Source organism: Cyprinus carpio, chromosome A8, assembly GCF_018340385.1.
Source record: "Cyprinus carpio isolate SPL01 chromosome A8, ASM1834038v1, whole genome shotgun sequence".
Classification (NCBI taxonomy): Eukaryota; Metazoa; Chordata; class Actinopteri; order Cypriniformes; family Cyprinidae; genus Cyprinus; species Cyprinus carpio.
The window spans coordinates 11111255-11138741 of record NC_056579.1 but is presented as its reverse complement, the minus strand read 5'-3'; the positions used below and the strand labels follow the sequence as shown (position 1 = coordinate 11138741).

Genomic DNA, 27487 nt, shown 5'->3' with positions numbered 1-27487 from the left:
CAAATTTCATTTTGAGAATGAGTGGAATAGCAAAGTTATAATGATACTTACTTTGTATGCAATTTGCAAAATGTACCATCTGAATATGAACCAACAGGACAGTCTTTACACATTGTATCTCTAAATTCTGTTCCTACAGAAACAGATGCAGAAATACACAGTATTAGTACTTGAGTTTCAACTTTGTGTGTCAGATTCTATACTTAAAGGGGTCATATGATGCTTTTTTATGATCATTATTTTGTGTATTTGGTGTAACAGAATATGTTGACACGTTTTAATGTTCAAAAAACACATAGTTTTTTAAATACTGTACATAATTGTAGGTCCTCTATGCCCCGCCTCTCTCAAACACGTGGTTTTCTACAAAGTCCCTCATTCTGACAAGTGTAGTCTGATCTGATCTTGAAGTGCCCTTGAGCAAGGCACTGAACCCCCAGTTGCTCCCCGGGCGCTGGATATATAGCTGCCCACTGCTCCGGGTGTGTGTTCACAGTGTGTTCACTTCTACCTGCTGTGTGTGTGCACTTGGATATGTAAAAATAACATAATAACAAAACCCCACAAACTTTCAACAAAAATAGCAGTATTATTTTAGCCATGGTTTACTGGTATATCTGCAGTACACAAGCGGTTAAGACAGCTCACTCCACTGTCTGACCCTGTCTCTCTCTCTCTCTCACACACACACACACACACACACACACACACACACACACACACAAACACACACACACACACACACACACACACACACACACACACACACAGGAAGTGCAAAACTCATTTGAACAGTCAATAGCAAATACTTTATTAACAAAACATAGTTACAGTAGCTGATTCAGAAGCGCCAGATTGTTGTAGCAAAGTCTGAATTACCTCTTCTTCTAGGTTCACGAAATGGGCGTCCATAAAATGCGTTGCTGTTCTGTTGTAAGTAATCTTAAAGATTCCTAAATGCATCTACTTTTGGAAGGCCAAATAAAGTGCTTTTGTTTTCGCTTAGATAGACACAGCATCTCCCTAACATGACTGCTTCAACACTAACTGCAGTTACTGAAACCACGCCTTCTTTCTTTGCGTGAACATTTGGGTGGCATTACGCAAATATTTTCACATAGTGACGTAGACATGTGGGGGCGTGTTTGAATGAGCCGTTTTAGGGGGGCGTAGCAGAATCTTAACTTTGATAAAGAATATCTCTTTGGATTTGAGACTTTAGTCTTTACAACTTTACAAAATCTTCTTCATGGACCAAGAGCTTGTAACACTCCAAAGAGAAAGGAAAAATTGAAATCGCATCATATGACCCTTTTAAATACATAACTAATAATTTACTTAAACATAATTCAGTAGATTTTTGGGTGGTTTTGTCAGGTGCTGTTAGTCATAGTTATATGTATAATGTATAATATATAATAATATAAATACAAGCAGAGTTATTGATCTCAGACGTCATCTGAGCCTGTCAGTTTTTGTGGTTGTATAATAAAGGTGTTTGAATGATAACAGACTCACCGGTTTGGTTGATGTATTGGCCAGGTGAGCAGGTTGAATGTTTCATGGCCTTTTTACAGTTGGAGAGCAAGTCTATACAGTAATAACCTGGAAGAGGTTCACACACTGTATCTGATATTGACATACATGCCTTATTCAAACTCAAAACAAGAATTCAATAAAAATTAAAAACAAATTAACCAATCTTAAGTCATCTGGTGAATTTTTTTTTATTTTATTTTTTTAATATATTTAATATATTTTTAATATATTTAAAAGCAAGGGGTGACATGAAACCACCATGACTCACTAAAAAGAAATGCAAAATAAATGGTTACTCACTTGAATCACAGACAAAACATGGCAGACATTTTGTGAATCCATTAGGAACATCAGTGTAGGTCATCACAGGACATGCATCACATGTTGTGCTTGTGTACGCATCACAATGGTTCTTAACTTGCTTTCCTAGACAACATTAATGATTACCATTAATAATTAACACATTATTTAGACATGTCTTTTGTAAATAACTTTTTACAAAAAAACTTTTGTAAATAAAAAAAGTTTTTTTGTTTTTACAAAAAAAGTTTTTTACAAAAAAACTTTTGTAAATAACAGAGTTAACATCTGGCAAATTCAATTGATTGGACATGATTTGGAAAGGCACACAACTGTCTATTTAAGGTCTAACAGCTGAAAATGCATATTAGAGCAAAAACCAAACCATGAGGTCTGCAAAGCCAAGAGACAGGATTGTGCTGAGACATAGATCTGGGAAAGACTACAAAAAAATTCTGCTGCATTTAAGGTTCACAGGGGCATTTGCCTCCATAATCCTGAACGGAAGAAGTTTGGAGCAACCAGGACTCTACCTGTGATGGTAGACATTATTACTAAAGCCTTTTTTTCATGGCCTGCTTATGATTTGAAGTGGAGTCTGTTCACTGACTGGTGTTCTTCCCAAGGGGAAGACCCACAGAGATGCCTGATCTGGTTAGTACTTTCCTTTCTCCAAGGGAGATTGGATCAGAGGCTGTCACCTTTCACCTTGAATGTCTACATCGCCACTATTGCACAATCTGGTCATCAGGTTCTTTAGGGGTGCCAGGAAGTTAAATCCGACAAGGCCGCCCCTCAACTCCTCTTGGGATCCTGTAGTCCTTTCTGGACTGCAGACAGCTCACTTTGAGCCGCTTGAGGTAGTTGATCTTAAGATCCTGTCTTTTAAGAGAGCACTCCTGACACTATCAAGAGGGTGGGAGACCTGCAGGCTTTCTATGTCAGCAACATGCCTGGAATTTGGGCCAGCTTACTCTGACATTGTCCTGAGACCCCGGCCTGGATATGTGCCCAAAGTACCCACCATTTTCTTTTGGGAAAAGGTGGTAAACTTGCAAGAAGCGAATGGCTGTCTCCAAGCATAGGTTGGCACACTGGATAATGGATGCCATCGCCTTGGTGTACCAGACACAGCCTGGGCTTTGTTTGTGTGGCGCATCTCTGGCAGACATATGTAAAGTTGTGAGCTGGGTGACACTTAACACCTTCGCAAAATTTTACTGTGTAGTAAAAAAGATTTTAAGTAAGTAGTAAAAAAGATTTTACTGTGTCTCTGTGTAGAGCCTGTTTCTTTCCTTGTGTTGGGTACAAACAGGTAACTTGCAGGAAGGATGGCTTAGTATCTCGCTTGCTGCGCCATTTCCCTCCAGGAGGGATTTCAAGCACCATTCTTCTCTCTATGTGAAATTCCCCCAGTTGGTGAAACTTGGATTCAAGCATCCTCCAGCACCCTCTAGCAGTTGGACTTATCTTAGGAGTCTCATGACAGGCCCAGTAATTGAGTTGTATGCCCATTCGGTCAGCCCCTGTACTGGGCTAGGTGCCCCATATGTATAAATTCCCTACTGGTAATCCCATATGTATAATTTCAAGGAAAGATCAACAAAATAAAAAGATATTCTTAATGAAAACCTAGTCCACAGCACTCAGAACCTGAGACTGGGCTGAAAGTTCCAACAGTTCCAACAGGGTAATCACCCTAAGCACACAGCCAAGACAATGCAGGAGTACCTTAGGGACTACTCTATAAAAGTTGCCCAGACTTGACGCTAATTGAATATCTCTGGTTTAGGATAGAGTGAATCAGACAATCTAAGATTTAATCAGAACAGTGTTGAAACAACACAAAAGAGCCAAATTCTACAAAGAGGCCCAGGATAGCAAGATGTTGACCATAAATCTGCTGTGTTGGGTCCCGCAATAGTTCAGGTCTCTCTGCTAGGAAGGTGCCTGTTATAATGTTATGATCGAGGCTCTGGACTCTAAGCATAACTAGTTTTTCTATAACAAACTACACTGTAAAAAATAAACTGTTGAGAATACTTAAAAAAGTAAGGCAACTTAATGCGGTAAGACTTTTGAGTTTTCTCAACAATAGATTTTTAGTTCTGCTCAATAAAGATACTTTGTTGAGCCAATGTAAATTTGTTTGTTCATGCAATGCTGATTTTCTCATTTTACTAATAGAAAAATTATTGTCACAGACAGTAAAACAACATTTACTGTCATTAAGGTAATTTATTTTTTTCTGTTTCCTGGAACAAAAAAAGAATGTTTAAAAAGTTGCCACATTAAGGTAATCATATATTTGTATGTTTGTGTAAATGTATTTATCGTATCTCTGTTTATTTATGTAAAATGTAAACATTTTTAAGTAATTTTTGTGTACTTTTGGAGCTTCCTGAAACATGGTTGGGAACCACTGACCTGGACTATTAAGTCTAAATGCTGATTATGCTGCTAAAATACTATAATCTGTCAAATAAGTAACATGAGGTCATATAATGAAAAATAAAATGTCCCTTGACACTGTGAAATAAAACTACTATATAAGTAAATATAAACAGATCTCAACAACTTGGCCAGCCCAGTCATGCAAGAAGAAAGAATTGCTATTATGTCCAGATAAAGGGAACAAACCCAACACGTGTAGTTTTTGCCAATATCACAGCACCTGCTGCTGCTAGCCTACCAAAAATACTTAAGAAATACTGAAGGGCTGACATTTATTTTTAACAAGGCCCTGACCATATAATAAATTGTTTTATCAATATCAATTGTTTTAACTATAATAGATTGTTTTTACGAGCTTATTACAGTTATTAGGCTCATCAGCAATAATGATGAGACCATTCAAAGCCTGACTGGTACCATGTGAGAAATGATTATAAAATATCATATGACCACATTAAATCAGACCTCATGGAAATGTTGTGGTGATGAGTGAAGGATGACATACCTGGATCACACATGGGGCAACATTCTCCATTAATTTCATATTCTGCATTATTACAAGTAGCCATACAAAACACGATTTTGATGACAAGGAGAGGTAGTAATGTTGATGGATGAATGAAGGTGTAGCTTATGTACATATCAGGGAACTAACAGAATCGTCGCTGGTCCAGAGGAGATCATTTTGCCCTCTTTTTTCTTACAGAGCTGAAAAAGAAATGTATTTTAGATAGCTTTTAGAAATAGAGACAGAAATTGTGCCAGAACCTATAAAAAATGCTTTAAACATATTACTAATTGGCATGTACAACAATGTTTTGTACCAACTGTGGCCATGTAACATGTCTCTTTCACGCCTACTACTAAAAACCAAGGATATCAAAAATAAACACCAGGCACTTCTACAAACCCATTCCAAAAAAGTTGGGACACTTTACAAATTGTGAAAAAAAAAAAAGAATGCAATGATGTGGAAGTTTCAAATTTCAATATTTTATTCAGAATACAACATAGATTACATATCAAATGTTTAAACTGAGAAAATGTATCATTTTAAGGGAAAAATAAGTTGATTTTAAATTTCATGGCATCAACACATCTCAAAAGTTGGGACAAGGCCATGTTTACCACTGCGTGGCATCCCCTCTTCTTTTTATAACAGTCTGCAAACGTCTGGGGACTGAGGAGACAAGTTGATCAAGTTTAGGAATAGGAATGTTGTCCCATTCTTGTCTAATACAGGCTTCTAGTTGCTCAACTGTCTTAGGTCTTCTTTGTCGCATCTTCCTCTTTATGAGGCGCCAAATGTTTTCTATGGGTGAAAGATCTGGACTGCAGGCTGGTCATTTCAGTACCGGGATCCTTCTTCTACGCAGCCATGATGTTGTAATTGATGCAGTATGTTGTCTGGCATTGTCATGTTGGAAAATGCAAGGTCTTCCCTGAAAGAGACGACATCTGGATGGGAGCATATGTTGTTCTAGAACTTGGATATACCTTTCAGCATTGATGGTGCCTTTCCAGATGTGTAAGCTGCCCGTGCCACACGCACTCATGCAACCCCACACCATCAGAGATGCAGGCTTCTGAACTGAGCTCTGATAACAACTTGGGTTATCCTTGTCCTCTTTAGTCCGGATGACATGGCGTCCCAGTTTTCCAAAAAGAACTTCAAATTATGATTCATCTGACCACAGAACAGTTTTCCACTTTGCCACAGTCCATTTTAAATGAGGCTTGGCCCAGAGAAAATGCCTGCGCTTCTGGATCATTTTTAGATATGGCTTCTTTTTTGACCTATAGAGTTTAATCCGGCAACACCGAATGGCATGGTGGATTGTGTTCACCGACAATGTTTTCTGGAAGTATTCCTGAGCCCATGTTGTGATTTCCATTACAGTAGCATTCCTGTATGTGATGCAGTGCCGTCTAAGGGCCCGAAGATCACGGGCATCAGTATGGTTTTCTGGCCTTGACCCTTATGCACAGAGATTGTTCCAGATTCTCTGAATTTTTGGATGATATTATACACTGTAGATGATGATAACTTCAAACTCTTTGCTATTTTTCTCTGAGAAACTCCTTTCTGATATTGCTCCACTATTTTTGCCACAGCATTGGGGGAATTGGTGATCCTCTGCCCATCTTGACTTCTGAGAGACACTGCCACTCTGAGAGGCTCTTTTTATACCCAATCATGTTGCCAATTGACCTAATAAGTTGCAAATTGGTCCTCCAGCTGTTCCTTATATGTACATTTAACTTTTCCGGCCTGTCCCAACTTTTTTGGAATGTGTAGCTCTCATGAAATCCATAATGAGCCAATATTTGGCATGACATTTCAAAATGTCTCACTTTCAACATTTGATATGTTATCTATATTCTATTGTGAATAAAATATAAGTCAATGAGATTTGTACATTTTTCCATCCCTTTTTTACTCACAATTTGTACAGTGTCCCAACTTTTTTGGAATCGGATTTGTATATCATTTTTACAGCATGTAACATGTCAATTCATTGATACCACAAGGGGACAACAATTTACAAATGTCTTTTCTCTAATATTATATAAAGGAAATTGAAGGGATCCCTGTTAAAGTTGTTGTCACATACCTTGGTGTAAAACTTGTAAGGGTGTAAAACTCTTCTCTTAATTTTCATCCCATTCTTGACAGTATTAAAAGAAAATTTAATTCCCGGATGCAAATAGGTTTGCATCCATCTATGGTTGTGTTTTACTTTCCATTTTCCCTAAATATTTATTTGAATAACTGGGCGGTATCATTTAATTTTTCTTGAATGTAGTTTTGACATTAACAAAATACCTGATAAATGATAAATGATTCAGTTTTCACAGGCAAGTCCTTTTGATGTGATGTTCTCTCCTTACTCTTTTTGCATCTGGAATAACAAGAATATCACGCACTGAAACAGATCTTTGTTTTTTAGACAGTGGTTTGAATCTGCCAAGTTTGAACTACCAAGGCCTCAAGTCCGAACTTTGTGCACTTGGTATTGAGAAACTTTTCCTGTTTCCCTTGTTGCACCTCTTGTTAGTTCCCTAATAAAAACAACAATATATTTTTATTTCAATTACAAAGCAAACATTAATACAACAGCTGCTGCCCAAGGTGCTGTACAAAAAAAAAAAAAAAAAAAAAAAAAAAAAATAGAAACATACAATGATAAATTCAGAGTAAAAACAAAAAGTTCATTGACACTCTTCAATGCCCATTTGAATTAAAAGCCTGAGATAATAAATGAATTTTTAACTGAGTTTTAAATGAAAATAAAGTTGGAGGTGCTCTAACATGCAGAGGTAAACAATTCCACAGTCTAGATGCAACTACCGAAAAAGCCCAGTCACCCCAAAGTTTTAATCTAGATCTAGGAACAATAAGAAGCAGCTGATCAGAGGACCTAAGGGATCTAGTAGGCATGTGTCGTTGTAGAAGGTCTGTGAGGTAAGGCGGTGCCAAACCATTAAATGATTTAAAAACAAACAATAAAAGCTTAAATTCTATTTGGAAACGTACTGCCAACCACTGTAGAGAAAATAAGATTGCAGTGATGTGTTCTCATTTTTGAGTGCCTTTTAGCATCCTAGCTGCTGCATTTTGAACTGCCTACAGAGAATTACAATAGTCAACCCTTAAAAAAATAAAGGCATGGATGACTTTCTCAAGATCTTTAAAAGACAGAAATATCTTAACTTTAGCCAGAAGTCTCAAGTGAAAAAAGCTGGATTTAATGACAGCAGTTATTTGATTATCGAATTTAAAAGCTTTGTCAAATAAAACACCCAGATTTTTCGCCACTATCTTATTATATGAGACCAGAGGGACAAGATTAACAGTCTCACTCGGCCCAAAAATAATAATCTCTGTTTTATTTTCATTTAGTTTTAAGAAACAATTAATAAAATACCATTATAGACTTTTAAGAGTGCCGATTCTGTACTGTGTTTTGCCCTAAAACCTGACTGGAAAACCTCAAATAATGAATTTTTCTCTAAGAAAGTCTGTGAGTGAAGACTACTTTCTCTAAAATTTTTGAAAAAAAGGAAAGTTTCGAAATCTGTCTAAAATTTTGAGGATCCAAATTAGTAGGATCCAAATTAGATTTGAAACTATAGGATCCAAATTAGATTTTTTAATAAGAGGCTGCACTATTGCATGTTTAAAATAGACAGGAACAGAGCCCAAGACAAAACAATTCATTATAGACATGACACTCGGACCAATAACACTAAAGGTTTGTTTAAAAATACGAGTAGGGATAATATCTTGAGGGCAGACTGTAGACTTCAAATGTTCAACGATCTCCACCAAGGTTGCAAGAGATACAGGCTCAAACTGATTGAACACAGCAGAGCATGTAGATGGAGCTGATGGATCGTAATCCGGTAGTTGAACAGATGATCTAGCGTCTTCAGTCTTCTCAATAAAATGATTTTCGTAAGTTTGTAGGTAGGCGACAAGACAATCAGAAGCAGGAGGAATATTAACAGAATTTAACATATTGAACAGAACTCTAGGCTTGTACCGATTTTTTTTTTTCAATGACTTCGGAAAAATAATTAGCCCTCTCTCTATTTAAAACTTTCTGAAAGTAAGCTAAGGAATCCCTAAAAATCTCATAAGAAATTTGAAGCTTGTCTTTCTTCCATTTGCACTCTGCTCCTCTACAAATCTGTCGGAGGGCACGAGTGGATTCATTTAGCCAAGGCTTCAATTTATGTTTTACACGCTTACCCTTCAAAGGTGCAATAGAATCTAAGTTATTGGTGCATGTAGAATTAAACAAAAAAAGTAACTCTTCAGCACACAATTGGGATGTTAAGTCTACAGAATTCAAATTTAAAGAAGAAAAAACATCATTATAAGCAGTGCAAAAATCATTAATAGTTTCAGAATACACTGTACGGAGGCAGCGAGCAGCAATACATGGTTTAATAGCAAGCCTAGGTAGAGAGATTTCAAACACAACAGACTTGTGACCATGTTCATGTGTTGACCCAGTCACAGACTGAACAAGGTTAAAAGAGTCAATAAGATTTAAGAATTCATTGGCCAGAGAGTTTGAAGGACAGCAAACATGAATATTAAAATCCCCAAGAATTAGAAGTCTGTCATACTTTGTCGTGATATCTCCTAAAAAATCAGTAAACTCAGAAATAAAATCCTTATGTAATTTAGGAGGATGGTAAACCAGCACACATAGCACAGGGTTTGTTGATTCAATTTGCAACAACAGCAGTTCAAAACTGAAGTACACATTAGTCGGCAGTCTCTGGCAGCCAAAATGTCTTTTAAAAACTGATGCAAGTCCTCCACCTCGACCAGCAGTCAGAGGAGATTTAAAAAAGGTACACTCTGGTGGCACAAGCTCAGAGAAGGGACTGAGATCCTCAACATTAAGCCGTGACTCAGTCACAAATAAAAAGTCCAGACCTCGTGAAGTAAAAAAGTCGTTCAATATAAAGGACTTATTTACTATCAATCTTGAGTAAACCAGAGCCATTTTGACCACAATCAGGTCACAAGCTGACTGTGATGCATAACATAGTGGCTGAAGATTCGTTAGATCCACACCACCTCTGCGCAAACGAGGCACATGTACCTGAGGGGGAGTTGAGTGGAAAACAGGTACAACAGGCTGAATCCAACAGTACAATGGCTCCAGGCAATGCCAAGAAAAATTAGTGATCCCGAAACCGGACTAATTCATAGTGGCGAAGAGTGGGCTAGGAATGGGACACAGCCAGACGCCAGGTACTTGTCAGATTTCCATTTGACAAGTACACCACCTTGTTTTCTCCCGGGAAAAGCACAGGGTAGCTGGCATAAGCTTTCCAGAATAGTAGACAAAGGCGGAGGAAAACTACTATAAGATTCCCTTAGGTCCTTCGGTATTGATATTTCAATTGCGATTCTAATATCAAAAAGTGTTTGCTTGTTGAAAAATCAGAAATAAAAACAGTAGGATAACAAACAGCCAAGTAGATTGTGGATGGCAAGCCTTGTGAATTTTGCTTGTTACCATAGGAATGTATTAGCTCTACCCCCTTGTTAGGCTTTTTGACATGTGTATTTAAACCCCTGTGTTTTCCCTGGTTCTTTGTCTGGTGTTGTGGTTAATGGCTATTATTTGTGCCCTTGGATGTTTGGATGATTCACATAATGTGTACACAGCATTTCTATTATGTTAGTTAATAACCAGCATGAAACTTTCACAATAACAGGTTTCACAAAAACCAGAAAAATGACCATAAGTTAAATCTAATGTAAAAGCAGTTTCAAACTTTAATCTTTAAACTTTAAGTGTGCTCCCAACCACACAGTAAACACTTTGTGAACAAGCATCTGGAGTCATGACAGAGGTATTCAGAAGCAGTTAAAGATTACAAAACTGTTTTAAAAAATAAAACAGTTTCAGCACAATGACAGATCTTAAGCAACCAGTGCTAAAAATGAAATAGAGGCATAAGACATTCTGATAAACATTAATTCTACTTTCTTAACGATGCACAGTCCAGCTCAATATACTTCATTTGAAAATGTAAAATGTAAACAAACCTGTTTTCACTTAAAAAAAACAAAATCAGTTTCTGTTTTCTGTTACACCCCTGCAGCTGCTTTTATATGATCCACTAGCAGAGCATCAAGTTTTCTGTGTTTTTTCTTCTATATAGAACTTAAACTATATAAAAAAAACAAAAAAAACATCATAAACACTTTAACCACCTTAGTTTTTACTCACCTAGTAAATGCGCGGCACACCAAACACAGAGGGGGCTAGAATAACGCTATCTGAGTTTTTACTCACCTAGTAAATGCGCGGCACACCAAACACAGAGGGGGCTAGAATAACCCTGTTTTTAAAAGTGGAGACTGCCCTGACTGCAGTGGAAATCCCCTAGATGTGAAAAAACAAAACAAAAAACAGAAGCCAATCATGTGCCTTGAGTTTCATTTCAGTTTCATTTCACTAAAGAGGTGTTGCTGTGTTGAATAGCTTTTCATCTTTTTGCCCTGTGCCTCAGATCAAGACGCATTTAATTCTTTGCATGCATTTGTAAAAGTAGATACAATTTATATAGCCTATATATTAGGCCTATACTTTAAAAGATTTTTAGGACCTAACCCACCCCTACCCTACCTTAAAGGGTTCATATGATGCAATTTCAAGTTTTCCTTTCTATTTGGAGTGTTACAAGCTGTTCGTGAACAGATAAGATCCCTAAAGTTCCAAAGACTAAAGTCTCAAACCCAAAGAGATATTCTTTATAAAAGTTAAGACTAGTCCATGCCCTCCTAAAACAACTCGTTTAAACATGCCCCCCACATGTCTATGTCACATTTTGGGAAGATTTACATAACACCGCCCAAATGTTTACACAAAGAAAGAAGGCGTAACTTTATTGTTGCTGCCTCTGCCGCCACCGTGTTGTGAAGATGCTGTGTGTTTCGTTGTGAAAGTGAAACTTCTTTCTTTGGCCTTCCAAAAGAGGACACAACTAGAAATCAGTGGTTAAGTTGCATTTCAACACTGTTTCAGAACAGTTCAACCCAAATATTCAGATGTGTGCAGTGCATTTTATGGAAGACTGTTTCCTGATCCTGGGAGAGTAGCCTACAATGCTGGCTGTTCTGACTCACAGTAAGTACTATTACATATTTAAAGAATTTGCCACAGATGATTCAAACGCGAGTTTTTAAGCAGTGTAGAGTAGCGCTTGTTGTTTCTCCGATCACAAATGCAGACATGGTTTTATGTTTATGCGGCGCGATGCGATGCGACGCAATATGTAAAAAGACAGTATAAGACATTATAATCCGTAATAAATTATGTCCCCACTGGATGCAACAAATGCCTCTTTTATAATGGGTTTTATTGATTTTGTCCCGTCGCTCCAGGACAAAGCATCACAGTATGGTAAGTGGCGTAACATTTCCGTCACACGCTTAAGGTATTCGTCCAATCACAATGCACTGGATATCTGGCCAATCAGTGTAAACATCGCTTTTCAGAACGATGAACTTTGTAAAAATTTATGCATTTCGAGTAAGGTAGGGCATAAAGGAGAATCAATAACTGATCTGAGCTGGTCGCTGAGGAAATACATCAACTTTGTGCTGTGGATCGGCTTTCACCATGGATGAAGCGGAGTCCAACCTAGGGTCGTCACATGTGGTTGCTCCAAGCCTGCCTGCCTCTCCTTCATTGAATCTGCCGGCCGCACCTTTCTCAAGCCTACTGGCTGTTCCTCACTCAAGCCCGCAATGTGTGATGCATTTTATGGAGGACTGTTTCCTGAACCTGCAGAATAGCCTACAATGGGTCTGTGCTCAAAGGCTGTTCTATAAAGTGAGGCAGTTCCAACTTTGCAAGGATAGACTGGTGCTTCTGTCTCACAGCCTGTAAGTATATTTTTTATATTTAAAGAATTTGCCACCGATGATTCAAACGCAAGTTTTAAGCAGTGTAGAGTAGCGCTTGTTGTTTGTCGTTTCTCCAATCACAAATGCAGACCTGGTTTTATGTTTACACAGCGCAATACACAACATGTAAAAACACAGTATAAGTCATTATAATCAGTAATTACGTCCCCGCTGGATGCAACAAATGCCTTGTTTGTAATGGGTTTTATTGTTTTTTTCTGGTCATGCCCGGTCACGGCATTACAGTATGTTAAGGGGCGTAACATTTCCGTCACACGCTTGAGGTGTTCAGCCAATCACAATGCACTGGATAGCTGGCCAATCCACGTACACCTCGCTTTTCAGAACGATAAGCTTTGTAAAAATCGGCGCGTTTCAGAAAGGTGGGGGATAGAGGAACAACAATAATGTACATTATGTGGAAAATAATGTGTTCTTTGAACCCTAAACCGCATAAACACATTGCATTACATCAAATACACAAAATAATGTTCTTTTCAGCAACGTCATATGATTAATAAGGCATTTGATACAGTAGAACTGAACACAAAATTATATTCAAAACACTGGAATACTTTCAATTTGAAGAGTTTTTTATAAAGGCAATAACAACCCTGTATACAGAGGAGCAACTCTGTTAAAATGATTAATGTGACATTAAAGTAATGTTATTTTTCTTTCTAAGAGTATTAGACAAAGCTGCCCAATTTTTCTCTTTTTGCTTGTCACACAGGTTGTTTCTTGTTATGTGAATAGGAATTACTTTCAAGGAATTTACATTTTTGGGAATTAATTAAATATTTGTCAAACAAACAGTTTTCTAAGGTGTCTCGTCTCAAAATTAATAATTGCAAATGTGAGTTATTTCTGCTTAAGAGTGTTAACTTCAAGGAAATTGAAGGGATCCCTGTTAAAGAAGTTGTCACATACCTTGGTATAAAACTTGTAAGGTTGTAAAAATCTTCTCTTAATTTTCATCCCATTCTTGACAGTATTAAAAGAAAATTTAATTCCTATTCAACAATATACATTAAACAAAACTGGGAGAAAGAGTCTGACTTACAAATAACAGATGAAGACTGGATAGACATATGTGTGATACAGACAAATACCACAAATTCAAGATCCTGGAGGGAATTTGGATGGAAGAATTTAGTAAGATTTTTTATAACTCCCAAATTAACAGCACTTCATACAGGCTCACAGAGCCGTGGCTTTTGTTGGAGGCAATGTGAAACCCCGATGGCTAATCACTATCATATTTTCTGGGCATGCCCAAAAATAAAATTATTTTGGCAAGGAGTAGTGGCAGAGATTGGGAAAATATTGGGAGTAGAGGTTGATTTTTCGTTCACTACTATATATTTAGGTAAAATACCAGGAAATATTGTAGACAAGGATAAATATTTATTAAAAATATTGTTAGCAAGCGGTAGGAAAGCAATAACCTGTAAATGGTTGCAGACTGACCCTCCAACGAAGGATCAATGGCTAGGGATCGTAAATGAAATATACAGTATGGAGCGACTTACATTTACATTAAGGCTCAAATTCGACAAATGTAACAAGTTGTGGGAAAAATGGATTATGTATGTAAACCATTGAGGAAACTGTGATATTGTGTATCAAGATGTTGGAATTATTTTGTGATACTGTCTGATATTGTAGCATCCATGATAACCTTGTGTTCTTTGTTCCAATAAAAAAAAAAAAAAAAAAGTAAAAAAAAAAGAAAAAAAAAAAAGAAAATTTCATTCCCGGATGCATTTAGTTTTGCTTCCATCTATGGTCTTGTTTTACTGTCCATTTTCCCCAACTATTTATTTGAATAACTAGGAAAATTTAAATTTCACAATAACAGCTTAGAGACAAATGATCATAAATTTAATCTAATTTAAAAGCAGATTCAAAACTTTAATCTTTTAAACTTTGTGTGCTCCCAACCACACAGTAAACACTTTGTGAACAAGCATCTGGAGTCATGACAGAGGTAAGCAGAGGCAGTGAAAGATTACAAAACTGTTTTAAAAAATAAAACAGTTTCAGCACAATGACAGATCTTAAGCAAGAAAGTGCTAAAATGAAATAGAGGCACAAGACATTCTGATAAACATTAATTCTACTTACTTAACAAGATGCACAGTCCAGCTCAATATACTTCATGTTACCAAACCGTAAAATGTAAAGTCCTGTTTTCTCTTAAAAAAATAAAAAATCCTGTTTCCTGTGTTTCACCCCCGCAGCAGCTTTCATGTGATCCAGAGCATCAAGTTTTCCGTGTTTTTTCTTCCACATAGAGCTGCATCTGTTAACAGGGTAGGTAAAAACAACATGAACTTGTTAATCCCTGTTTTACATTTATAAGAACACTGTGTTCTGTTGGTGTGGTCAGCATGGTTGCTCTGACCCAAAAAAGAGAATATGGAGCTCTGCCTGTGATTCTGAAATACTTATTTTAAAGATTTCACACACAGTGGGGTCCTAAAGTCCACTAGGGAAATTCTTTATTTTTTCAAATAATACAATTAGCACAACAATGTGAGTGAAATAAGTAACATGAATATCAGAATGTGTTAACTTAGTTTGTTCCTCTTTCACTTTACTGACAGTAGTACTTGGGCTGCTTGAACAGGTTTGTATGATCATGTATGATCACCAGGCCAGCATGATTTGAGAATCAACATTTTGTAATTTGGTGGAAGCAATGAAATCTGACACACTGTAGTTGAAAGTGAAAGTGACGTGACATACAGCCAAGTATGGTGACCCATACTCAGAATTCGTGCTCTGCTTTTAACCCATACAAAGTGCACACACACAGCAGTGAACACACACACACCGTGAACACACACCCGGAGCAGTGGGTATCATTTATGCTGCTACACCACGACATCAGTTGGGGGTTCAGTGCCTTGCTCAAGGGCACCTCAGTCGTGGTATTGCCGGCCATAAAATCTAACCCACAATACATAATATAAGTAAACAAACCACCTAAACAATATCACAAGACATCACCATGACTTGTCTCACCTTGAGAATATCAGAAGTCATTGTTTTCAGAGGAATGAGTTTGGCCTCTTCCATGTGAACTTCCTGCTCATCTGCTACAATCCATGGAAAATCCTGTGAAATACACAAAACTGATAAGACAAGAATCTGCAGAGATTAGAAATTTAAAGGGATAGTTAACGCAAAAATGAATCCTTTAATAAATCATTCTGGTCACCAAACAGTTCTTCTGTTATATGGACAAAGAATACAATGGTTCATCTCAAAATATCTTTTATGTTCTATAGAAGAAAGTAAGTCATACAGGTTTGGAATGCCATGAGGGTGAGTGAATAATGACAGAATCTTCTTTTTTGGTGTAATATTCCTTTAGTGAAAGAACGACATGAATACAAGAAATGAAATCCTAGACTCAGCAGCGAGTTAGTGCATATCATCTAGCCAAAAGTTCATGAAGTTTGAAAACAACAAAAAATAATCTCAGACTTCACACCGGGTTTGCATTTAGATTGTAGTGATGGCGAAACGAATCGTTCTGTTGAAGCTTTCAACACAATCGTATCAGAAAAAGGTTCATTACTCGAAGCTTTTTAAAATGGTTTATGTTGTGGCGATCTAACGGTTATAAAAATAAATAACACCTTCCAAAGTTTTATGTTCCCTTACAGCCAGTGGTTCACATGTGGTTCTACAACGGATTCTTTGTTTCATTATATTTTATATAAATAATGTTTATCGTCAAAGTCATTCATTTGTGTCGGTGTACTGGCACTAAAATAAGGAAAATAAACTAAATCTATGATCTGTTTATTTTAACTCTGCCTCAGTCCTTAGACTGTTGGCCAAAGTTCATTTTTTAGCTCAATATATAAATTACGATAAAAATGTTTTTTTTTTTTAAACAATGCTAACACATCATAATGTATTAAAACGTAAAGGAAACGCCGCTGAGGTTTACTTATTTTGAGCCAGATACTGAAGCAGTCACATGGTTTTCAGGCGAATGAAGCTTCGGACGTCATAGATAACGTGCTTTTCTAAAAACGAATCAAGCTCCGATACAGTGCTTCAATGTGCAATGTGTTGTTTTTTAGATGCAAGCTTCGAAGCTTCGGTGTTGAACGTAGATCACTAGTAGACTGTCTTTTTGAGGAAAGTTCTCAGGATCTCCAGCAAGTTCACTTTTACAATTAAAGACAATAAAAAGTTTTCAAATATACAACTGTTTTAGCACACCTTGATGACCTGAACTTTCTCCATGTTTCTTGTGGCAGCTTCCCTGGTGTGTACAAGCAATGTGAATGTGCATCCTGCAGAGTGAAAGAAAATGCTCATTTTAAATGAAAATCTATTCAAACTTTGTTTAATAAATGTGAGGTCATTATCAGGGCTATTTTGTGAAAGCTGAGCTCCTACCTGGAGGATTATTGTCTAGAACAGCATCACATACGCTGATTTTTAAGATCATCGCTCTCAGCAGCTGCTCCACGTGAGACAGCAGAGTCTCTGAGCTGACACAGCAAAACCCAACACACACATATGAGAAAGATGCACAACTTTAACCTTGATTTAACAGCTCTGAACCCACTGTCACTCACCTGATGGACAGCAGTGGAGGCTGTGAGATCTCAAACACAAATCTCTCCACTGGATGGTGCTCTTTATCCATGATCACCACTACAACCTTCTCAGCCTCATTCTGCACAGTAGAGATAGAAACGAATGATATTATATTGTTCAGTCTGTTTTTCTTTCAAATATGTAAATTTATCGAATATGAAATAAAAAGCTCACCTTCTCTATCAGTGGCTTGACACAATGCAGCGTGTCTTGAATGTACTGATTTAAATCAGGATGACATGACATCTGTCAAAGACAATAAATATAAGTGTTTAGATCATCACTTCCATTCAGCTCCTAAATACAGGAACTTCAACATTTTATCTCTATTTCTCTTTTCCCGCTCCATGATGAATAAGCCAAGCTGTAATGCATTATGTTAGTGCTGCATTACTGTGTTAACATCAATCTTACAAACATTACCTGCACAGGTACGTTGTATTTCTTCCTTTTCTGAAAAATACCAGATGGATAAACATCTCTGACATAGAGAATGAGGTGAATGGCCACTTCCAAAAACTCACACAGAATGTCAGCAACAACTGCAAATGACCAATACAATCAGAATCTCACAGAGGCGTTATTCGAAAACTGTACAGTGCACTACATTTACAAATGAACTGAAAGTTACCCTGCCCAAAATTAAGGTCCTGCCTCGTCAGAGTGGCCATAGTGAGGTAACAGATGCAACAAATTTTAATGAAAAGAGGAGCGTCTCGCTTATAAAAGATGCATGGTTGCTCCAGAATGCGTGTGGTAGTGTTGTATTCAGAAAAAAATACCGTTCTCTACGAAAATACAAAAAACAAAACTATAATACACTCAGTTCGATTATTGGGAAAATGTCTGTCATTCACAAATAAACAGTATATAATCAAACATATAATAAAACAACACAGAAGACTATCCCCCCTCGAAGAATATTTACACTTTTCTTCTGTAATCTGTAGGAGAACAGCAGCCTTATGTGGCTGTGTGTCTGCTGCCACCTTCCGGAGTGGAGGAACGCAAAAACAAAGCATAATGTCACTTTAATGGAACAAAACAATGGTCTGAATTTTGGATCTAATATGCAGTACGTTGGTACTAAGACCAAAGATCTCAAATAAACTGAATGACAACAGGTGAAAGAACTTATTTCCACACAAAAAAAAAAACAACAAAATTAAAAAACAACAAACAGCACTCCACAAATATAGACAATTAACATTAAGGAACGGAACTGACTGACTGTTAACTGACGTGTGTCCATTTCTCCAGATATTTCATAAAATATCTTGTATATTTATTTATTTAAAGCTGTTTGTGAAATATGTATTTATTCATACTTATTAATACTAAGCCCACTTAACTCAGGGAACCTGACAAGCAGTTTATTTTTATTTAACCAGCACAGCAGGTAGTTCAGGGATTTCATTTATGACAGGCTGTGAGCAAAGGTTTACCTGAATGAACTCATGGACCCGCTGCTCTTTAGAAATGACATACATAAGACCGTGTCAGAGACTAAGGATTTGATAGATTTAACAGTTTATGTCCTGAGAACCTGTAAGTATTCAAACTATCCTTTGATTCATGACAGATTTGCAAATAAAGCTAGAAAATCATCATAATAGTCGTTTAAACTGTACCTTATTTAGTTGTAACATATATATTATTGTGATGCAGTACAAACTTATTTGGGAAAAACAACTAAGAGTGAAATATGAAATATGAATACAAAATATAGCAGCTGTGTATACAATGTACACTGGACTTCAGTCACTAACTGCTTTATCTTATTCATTAACTTTTCTTTGTTATGGATTACTGAACTGCCGAATTATTAACTTTCCAAGACACATAACAGGAAAGTAAACAGCCTTTTCTGTTACTAAGCTCTGCAAAAGAAACTTTCTTGAAATGAATAGGATAAGCTTTTGTTTAAATAATTTGCAAGTAATTTCTCCTTTTTATTGGTGTTGGCTTTGTATCTGACTGAGGAGCAGAGAGCTGGAGGGAAATGGAGTCCAATGAGGCCAGTGTTCAGTACAACCGCTGGAACGAAGACAACATGAACATACAAGTGCATTCACAGTCCAGACTGATTGGGTGAGAATCTACTCTATATATTTCCTATAACTGAAAAATAAACAGTTTAAAAGCAAATATTCAGAAGTTATTATTGGAGTGAATCAAATAACTCATGTCAATCATGTCTGTACCCATATAGTCACTATAACAGACTGTGCACCGGGCGACTGGGCATTGTAATGAAAGCGGCAGCATCTTTGACCATGATGGTAGCTATATACATTGTTGGATACATCACAGGATACTACGTTCACCGATGCTGAAAAGGACACTATATTGAAGGAACTGGCTGTTATTTGAAACATTTTGTCCATCAAAGAAACACCTTGTTTTTTGCTGTTTATTATAGTACCAACATGAATAAAATATGTTTTTAAATGTTCTACTCTACACAGACAAATATATTACATTTATTTTAACTTAGTATCATAATAACTTAAATGTTAACAAATAAAATACTTCAATCAAAAGCAGACCAGATTTTATTTTATCTTATATTTGAATGTCAGTGACAATCTCATATCCAGAAGTGCGTTAGCGATTTCAGCACATAGTGTATAATTTGCTAGTAAAGCAAAACTACAATTATGAAGTTATAAAAATTAACAGTAAACCCTTTACAATTAGGTTTTTAACTTTAGTTAATGCATTATCATGAACTAACAAGGAACGACACTTTTATAGTAGCTTTTATTCATCTTTAAATGAACACTATGGTTCAAATGTTTCGGGCAGTGACAAAAGTGACAGTAAATCCATTTAAACTGTTTTTAACTTTGATAATAATATTAAATATTTCTTGAGCACCAAATCAACATACTAGAATCATTTCTGAAGGATCATGTGACACTGAAGACTGAAGAAATGGCTGCTGAAAATTAATCACAAGAATAAATGACATTTTTCAATATATTATTTTTTTTATAATTTTAATATTTTATAATATATTTTTTATAATGTAATTTATAATAATATATATTTTGTTTTATAAGAATTTATAATTTTAAATTGTAATAATATTCCATAATATTACTGTGTTTGCTGTATTTTTTATATTTTAGTAATAAATGCAGCCTTGGTGTAAGGGACTTTTAAACCATTAAAAAAAAAAAACCAAACCAAAAACAAAAATGGAACTGCACCATGAAATAAAACAACATCTAACAAAATAAAATGCATTAACTAAAGCTGAACATTATTTTACACTGTTTACAATTACCATTACATTTGACATCAGTCCTAGTCATAGATGATTTTAATAGTATCCACATCCTGCTCTTCTAGCATTTGCTCAATAATCTCATCTTTTGATGGAGAAAACAAGCTTGCATTTACTTTGACAATCCATGCTGTGATCCTTTGGTTAGTATAATACTCGTCCTCCAGATTGTCCATCATTTCATTCACTTCGTTCTCATTTTCCATCTCAATAGCCGAATCAGAGAATGGCTGCATAAGTCTGTCCTTAGATAAACTCGCTGAATCCTTCATCCTTTCTTTCATCACTTCTCTGTCTTTGGCACTGACGTTGCTGGGCTCTACATCCAGAAGTCCATCCTGTGGCAGCCCTGCTGATACACCAGGGATCTTGTCCTGTCTCATGTCTTGGTTTTGAACCTGCAGACTGTCATTAAAAACAGCCAGTCCGTTGCAGATCAGCTGACATCCCTGCCTTTGTCTGCTGAACAATGCTTTGTCCATCCTTTATGCTGGTGGACAAAATATTGGCTTTCTTCTCTTGACATTCTACTCCCCAACTTGGCACACAGGTTTTTGCACAAGACATGGAATTGTTGGATATTCTTGGGCTGTATATTGGAGGCAGCGAGCTAATCTTTGCCAAAGTCCTGCCATCATTCACCTTCGGCATTAAAACATTCTGAGGTTTGCAGATTTGATCTTTACCATTTCCAGCCAGTTTCCACCCTGATGATAAATGGTAGGATCCCTTTGTTCCAATCAACTCCAGACAGAAGGGCACAGATGGACTGGAAGTCTCAAGCATATGGAAAGTCTCCTGAATGTTAAGAGTTTTGTTAGATCCATTTTTCCATCCTGTCCTGTGTTCCCAAATGTCATTCCTTTGGGTCATTTTCATAACTTTTTAATAAGTGCAAAATGGACGACTGCCAATGTCATGTAGCATGATGGAATGTCCTGAGAGACAGTTTCCTTCTTGCATCTCTTATAGACAGCTCAGAATTACTCTCCTCCTCTTTACATTTCCTGAGTCGGCCAGTCATCTGATCTGTAACCAAACCCAGAGCATTCATGTGCTCCACAGGCACAAACAAACACAGGATGCAAACAATGCTACTGTCACTTCACTAAAAATGTCTGAAGATGTGCATTTTAGAAATAGTTAATGCTAACCTAACCTTACTATAAACTGAATTATGAACTATTAAACTACTAGTTTTAATAATGATGCAGATGATTTCCATCCAGAGTCAACCTGAGATTAAAAACCTTGCTCAAGGGTGTAAACTTGATAGAGGAAGCTTTGACTGTATAATTCTATAGCTCACCCACTGGAGAGATTCAGCAAAACAGTTTATTTTACTGAATAGGACAAAGTAACTAAATATTAATTATATTAGAAGTAAAAATCGGTCTTTCAATAAACACAAAATCTTGGACAAGGTATAATATTCAAAGTATATCATTCTATTGCATAAAATGCAATGAAATTCAAAAGTATAACATATTTTACCACCTCATAGTTGAAAATATAAATTAAGAATTTCTTTTTTTTTACACTAAGGTAGAAACGGGTTTCCATACAAAAGACAGGAGTGTAAATGAGAACCACTGAATCCAATATTTGAATTAATGTTTTAATGTCCACTTTAATTTGATGATGCATTACAAAATTAGAAAGAAAACCAACAGCTGAATTTTGCTATCGGATGACTGTTAGATTGCTGACGTCAGACATCAGGTCAGTTTTTGATGGGTAGACCACTTTAAGGTTTCCATCTACGTCCACGACTTTTACTTGTACTACGGTCAGCTCAGGGGAGGCCAGGTCCTCTGCGGGACGATCTGAAATCACATCTGTCTCTTCATCCGAGCCCACATCCTCCTTTACATCAAAGGTTAATTTATTAAGCTCTGCCATTTTCTGAAATAGAAACAAGGATAGTTAGAGAAAATGTATGACTATTACACTAGCAAACATGGATGCTGTTTTTCACTGTTTGAACATTCATAGCTTGTTAAAAGCTACTAACCACAATTAAGTAAAATGCTTGTATAAATACCTTTGGATGAGGGTAACTGTGTGACAACAAATGCATTAAAACAGTCTTGGTACTTAGTAATAGCATAACTGCTAATGAATGCTGATAAACTGAATGCAATGACCCAGCTTGATAACTATTTAATGGCACTGATTATTCAGATGGTCTTTTACAGTAAAATATTCAGTAGTTATCTGAGCTGTCGTAAAAGAAGAATGCGTGAAAATGGGACAGGTCAATTGTATCATGGAGGAAATCTCACAGCTGCAACCAAAACCATTTCCTCAGTTTTATTTTCCTTGTCACATTTCACAGTATTCCATCATGTCAGGTACTTTTTTATAATTGCAAATATAGGATTAATAAATAAATAAATAAATAAAATTAGCTATAAATTAGGAACATTAATTAAACCAAACAAACAACTTGACTAATAAAATCAGCAGCAGTCAGGGGCTCTTAAATTGCACTTGTATTATGTGATACCAAATACCAAATGTGATACTGTACACCAAATGTGTGTGTGTGTGCAGAAAGATGAGCTCATTTCCTTCACGAAGGTATCAGCGTTCAAAAGCTGTGCAGCTGAATAGCATAACAGCACTAATCCAATCCTGCACTCTTACAGCACACACTCAAATCAGTGCCCTCAATGTAAAGAGTTAAGTCAGATTATACATTATACATTATTTACTGCATAGCAATACAAGTTCAAATCAATATGAAATCAAAAACCAGCCAAAAACAAACTACATTAAAAAATTGACAACCCTACTCATCTCTAGAACAGATACTGCTGGATTGATATCGACAAAGGAATGATTTAGTTGTCATTTATATTTCATTCATAAGTAAATAAACACAAAATTATATATATATATATATATATATATATATATAAATAAAAAACCACAAAACTCCTAAAATCAACAATCAGCTCATAAAACAAAACACTGGTAGTATCTTACTATTATCAGTGCGTCCATGACATCTTTACAGATCTGCAGACTGGTGGAGCTCGTCACCTCTAAAAACAGCTCTTGTGTGGACCTCTTTATCTGCAGAGACAGAAGTTTGATAAAAATGCTGTTTGACAAAAATACTACTAACTAATACAATATAAAATAAAACAATAAAAAAAAATAAAAAAAACAACACAAAAAAATAAAATGTATGAATATATAAATTATATTTAAATTACATTAATAATAATTTATGTTTTTAAAAAAAAAACATACAACACCAAAAAATCCATTCACTTTATGTCATGACATGAAATTTTTGTCCTTCTGGATAAAGAAATAATAAATGTCATTTAAAAAAAAACATATAACACCATAAAATCCATCCACCTTCATCATCGAGACCTGAAATAACCTCTTCATACTTCACTTAATTTGAATAAATTACCTTTGTCCTCTCGCTGTTTGTGATTGGTGGGAATGAGACCACATGATCCTCTGCGTCAACCAAGCAGGGGTACAGATCTTTCCCATCAAGGAGCTGAAGGTATCTAGGATAACGAATTAAAAGTTGGGAATACGTCCATGAAATGCTGAATAATGAATTAATTCACTGTGTCACAGTTCAGTATTTGTACTTAGTGTTCTGTGCAGTCAGTGCGATTACATGGATGAAATTACACCAATTACCCACAACAACACGATAGGTGTCTGACAAACGAGGGATATTTTTCGGATCACTTAGAAAGGGCGTAGATAGTAAACAATGTGATAAGAGAGCATGACATACCCCATTTGTTTTGGAAATGATGTTAGATTAATATGTTTTGCACAAAACTATTCCTTTGCTTGACAGATTGTGCCCTCCATAGCTCCAAACTATACTGTAGAAAAGTCATTATAATATTAAATATTTACCACTATTAATATTATATAATCAGGTGTTCAATATACACTTTCTTACTTGTGCAGTCCTGAAACGTTTTGTCGCTTTTTATGTTTTCTCAGTTCCTCTGCTTCCTGTTGAAGTAGCTCTAGCAGTTCAACTGCCCTCATCTCCTTACGACCCAGAGGAACTATCTACACACATTCAAAATATGATACATTTTTCGTTATAAAACAAATATATATATTACCCTGCAGTAGGTATGTTTTCATGTGGCAATATTGTAATGAAAATTTGTGTCATGTTTTTTTTTTATTAACACAATAAAGCAAAATAAGGAAATTATTGATAGGATATATTTTTAGTATAGTCAGCTGAAGGTTTTCTGTCACTATATTCACAATATAGCATTAAAATGTATCTTAGCTTATTGCTTAAGCCTGTTCTCTGGTGTATAAATGAAACCATCAATTATGAGAATGAAGCAATGTAACACATCCTATCACAAAACAAACAACATCCACAAAAAAAACTGCTCAATTAACAGCAAACACAAAACAAAAAACATATAAAAAAAGGTAATTAAAAATTATTATTAAAGTCTGAGGATTATGGAGCTTCTCTGTGTCATTAGTCAGCTGGTGGCTTTGAAACCAGATTCCCATCATTCATAAAAACTGTATCAACAACGGTTATTAAATATTCATCATTCCTGCATTGTCGGTTATGCAACTAGTGGAGATGCTCTGATTGATGAGCTACGTAACAAACTACTGGGACAATTAAGACTGTGAAAGAGCAAGACTGTTTAAATGTTGATTGAGAATTTATTATAAAAAGAATACTAAGTATATATATATATAAACCATGAAATTTGAGAAACCTCCTCCCATACCTTCAGTGTATCTCGTGGCCTGGTGTCATACAACAGAGGAGCCTTCAGCAAGCCCAGGTCATGAGTTGCGATTGTTGCTGTTGTCCTTTTGGCACAAATCTCATCGTGAAGTTTGGTCTGCAGACAGAATACACTTGACATTTATATAAGCTTATATAAAATCAATTTAAAAAAGACAGAACACAAGAGTTCTGATGGATGAGATATTTATTTAAACTTGTGTCACCTGAGCAACTAAAAATCGCTTGAGTGCATTTCCTCGTCTGAGGTTCATGCCTTTTACAATGCAGCACACAATATATGGCCGAACATCCTTGACGCCTGCAGAAACTTTCACTGTAACAGCCGTGGGCACTTTGGATACATGCAGAACTCTCACAACCATCCGATTAAGCTCATCCACTTCCTCTTCCTCTTTTTTGCCTTTCTGCTTTGCACCGCTTTTCTTCTTTGAGATGTTACGGCCACAATCAAGCCTCTCGCTCACCTCTCCATCCTGCTGCTTGCCTTTCCCTTTCCCCCTCCCACCTGCCCTCAGGTAGTCTAGGACTGATTTAGTCTGGCAGCCATTCACCATCTTCTCAAGCCTCTTGTCCTTCAGCTTGTTCCCTTTAAAATTGGTCTCCTTCAGCTTGGGGCAGTCACCCAACTCAGATGGAAGCTCCTGAAGCTTGTTGCTGGAGAGATCCAAAACCTGAGATAGCAGAGAGTGAGATGCATGAGATAACACTGGAAGTTTTTTTCAAATATTATTAATGCATATTAAAATATTAACAATATTTTAATTACATAATACACCACCTACAATCTTTAGAATTATTTTTTAAAATCACAACTACTATAACTGATATTTAATCACTTTTTAATTATAAATTGTTTTATTTATAAAAAATATTTGATTAAAAAATACATTACAAAAACATATTTCCACATAATAATAACAACAATATTTTATTTAAATACATAGTATACCACCTACTATCATTAGAATATAGTACTACTACTAATAAAAATAAATAGTGAGTACATTATACACCAACACCACTCTTTGGAATTACTTTCAAAATCAACTGATTAAAAATTTTACTTATTGAACCACTGCACATACTCAATTCAAATACAGAATAAATTTAGGTGGATTTCACTATTAGATTTTGTGATGAAACGCACCTTCAGCGCAGGCAGGTTGTGGACCTCACTGCTCAGCTCCTCTATCGCGTTTTCTGATGCAATGATGCTGCTGAGGAGCTCCAGGTTGGAGCACCATAGATCATCTGGGAGCCGCGACAGTGCATTTTTGGACACATTGATGCTGGCGAGCTTCACACACTTGCTCAGGCCATCCGGCAGAGCGGCGATGCTGTTGCAGCTGACATTTAAAGTGTCGAGCTCGCTCAGCGCACAGATCTCCTCGGGCAAAGCCTGCAGCTGGTTGACAGACAAATCCAGGACTTTGATCGCCTTCAGATCACCAATGCTTTTCGGGACTGCAGTGAGCTTGTTCCTGCAGAGGATCAGACTCTGTAGATGAGACAGGTGTCTGATGTTCTCGTGGATCTCATGTAAACTGGGACATTGACTGATCTCCAGGTAGTTTAGGAGCGAGAGGGAATAAAGACGCGCGTGAAGTCCGCCGCTGCTTTGGATCTTTTTGTCAACCGCTGAACCCTGAAGCACCAGCTCACGCCTGTTCTCCTTTTCTGCCTTTTCAATTTCTGGCCAAATATTCAGCGAGCTATTTTCTTCAGCCATGCTGTCCAACGTAACCCGGAACGTGGACGTAACCCGGAAGTGTTTAATAAGATGCCGTTTTTTCAACCATTTGCAATTAAAATGTAATTAACACCATAAACATTGGATTTGGAATATAGTATTTTACATATTTTAATAGTAATATTTTACACACTGTCTTAGAGTAACTCTCCCATCTGTAACAAGAGCCATTATAAAGGACTACAAAAACCAGCATCCCCTTTTATTCGACTGAGTCTGGACTTTTGATTCACTAAAGTGACTCGAATCCGTTCATCTAAAAGAATTGTTCACTGATTCTTTCTTTAG

The 27487-nt window shown here is 36.4% G+C and overlaps 3 protein-coding genes across 6 annotated transcripts; 1 reads left to right on the top strand and 2 right to left on the bottom strand.

Moving 5' to 3' along the window:
- Window positions 1-1834: 1834 nt before the first annotated feature.
- mad2l2 (mitotic arrest deficient 2 like 2) lies at window positions 1835-18325 on the bottom strand. 3 transcript variants are annotated; one of them, XR_006160642.1, is made up of 12 exons: window positions 18000-18325; window positions 17792-17910; window positions 17543-17614; window positions 17347-17447; window positions 17165-17259; window positions 16985-17058; window positions 15770-15862; window positions 14867-15044; window positions 11124-11213; window positions 7121-7196; window positions 4799-5001; window positions 1835-1965 (listed from the first exon to the last, which is right to left on the bottom strand). XR_006160642.1 is itself a non-coding variant. In XM_042762149.1 (8 exons), exons 1-8 carry the CDS (start codon window positions 18037-18039, stop codon window positions 15006-15008), a joined length of 633 nt encoding a protein of 210 aa, XP_042618083.1. In that variant the 5' UTR covers window positions 18040-18325; the 3' UTR covers window positions 14633-15005. The 3 variants fall into 3 exon arrangements, 1 of the variants encoding a protein (XP_042618083.1); XR_006160643.1 differs by lacking the exons at window positions 1835-1965; window positions 4799-5001; window positions 7121-7196 and having other exon boundaries at window positions 11055-11213; XM_042762149.1 differs by lacking the exons at window positions 1835-1965; window positions 4799-5001; window positions 7121-7196; window positions 11124-11213 and having other exon boundaries at window positions 14633-15044.
- Window positions 18326-18634: 309 nt separating this feature from the next.
- On the top strand, window positions 18635-19819 carry smim1 (small integral membrane protein 1). Of its 2 annotated transcripts, XM_019070413.2 has the most exons (3): window positions 18635-18916; window positions 19357-19459; window positions 19581-19819. In XM_019070413.2, the coding sequence occupies exons 2-3, from the start codon at window positions 19371-19373 to the stop codon at window positions 19702-19704; spliced, it is 213 nt and encodes a 70-aa protein (XP_018925958.2). In that variant the 5' UTR covers window positions 18635-18916; window positions 19357-19370; the 3' UTR covers window positions 19705-19819. The 2 variants fall into 2 exon arrangements, with proteins under 2 accessions (XP_018925958.2, XP_018925956.2); XM_019070411.2 differs by lacking the exon at window positions 18635-18916 and having other exon boundaries at window positions 19086-19459.
- Window positions 19820-22264: 2445 nt separating this feature from the next.
- lrrc47 (leucine rich repeat containing 47) lies at window positions 22265-27213 on the bottom strand. The gene is made up of 7 exons (XM_042762148.1): window positions 26597-27213; window positions 25653-26120; window positions 25427-25543; window positions 24610-24725; window positions 24094-24196; window positions 23652-23741; window positions 22265-22565 (listed from the first exon to the last, which is right to left on the bottom strand). The coding sequence occupies exons 1-7, from the start codon at window positions 27176-27178 to the stop codon at window positions 22344-22346; spliced, it is 1698 nt and encodes a 565-aa protein (XP_042618082.1). The 5' UTR covers window positions 27179-27213; the 3' UTR covers window positions 22265-22343.
- Window positions 27214-27487: the final 274 nt, after the last annotated feature.

Coding starts and splice junctions, on each gene's coding strand:
- mad2l2 (XM_042762149.1), bottom strand. CDS start 18,039: ATGGCCACTCTGACGAGGCAGGACCTTAATTTTGGGCAGG. Junction 17,260..17,346: donor CCTCCACTGCTGTCCATCAG/GTGAGTGACAGT, acceptor TTGCTGTGTCAG/CTCAGAGACTCTGCTGTCTC. Junction 17,059..17,164: donor TCTAGACAATAATCCTCCAG/GTAGGAGCTCAG, acceptor TTCACTCTGCAG/GATGCACATTCACATTGCTT.
- smim1 (XM_019070413.2), top strand. CDS start 19,371: ATGGAGTCCAATGAGGCCAGTGTTCAGTACAACCGCTGGAACGAAGAC. Junction 19,460..19,580: donor TCACAGTCCAGACTGATTGG/GTGAGAATCTAC, acceptor GTACCCATATAG/TCACTATAACAGACTGTGCA.
- lrrc47 (XM_042762148.1), bottom strand. CDS start 27,178: ATGGCTGAAGAAAATAGCTCGCTGAATATTTGGCCAGAAATTGAAAAG. Junction 26,121..26,596: donor ACAACCTGCCTGCGCTGAAG/GTGCGTTTCATC, acceptor CTGCTATCTCAG/GTTTTGGATCTCTCCAGCAA. Junction 23,742..24,093: donor CAAACAGCGAGAGGACAAAG/GTAATTTATTCA, acceptor CTGTCTCTGCAG/ATAAAGAGGTCCACACAAGA.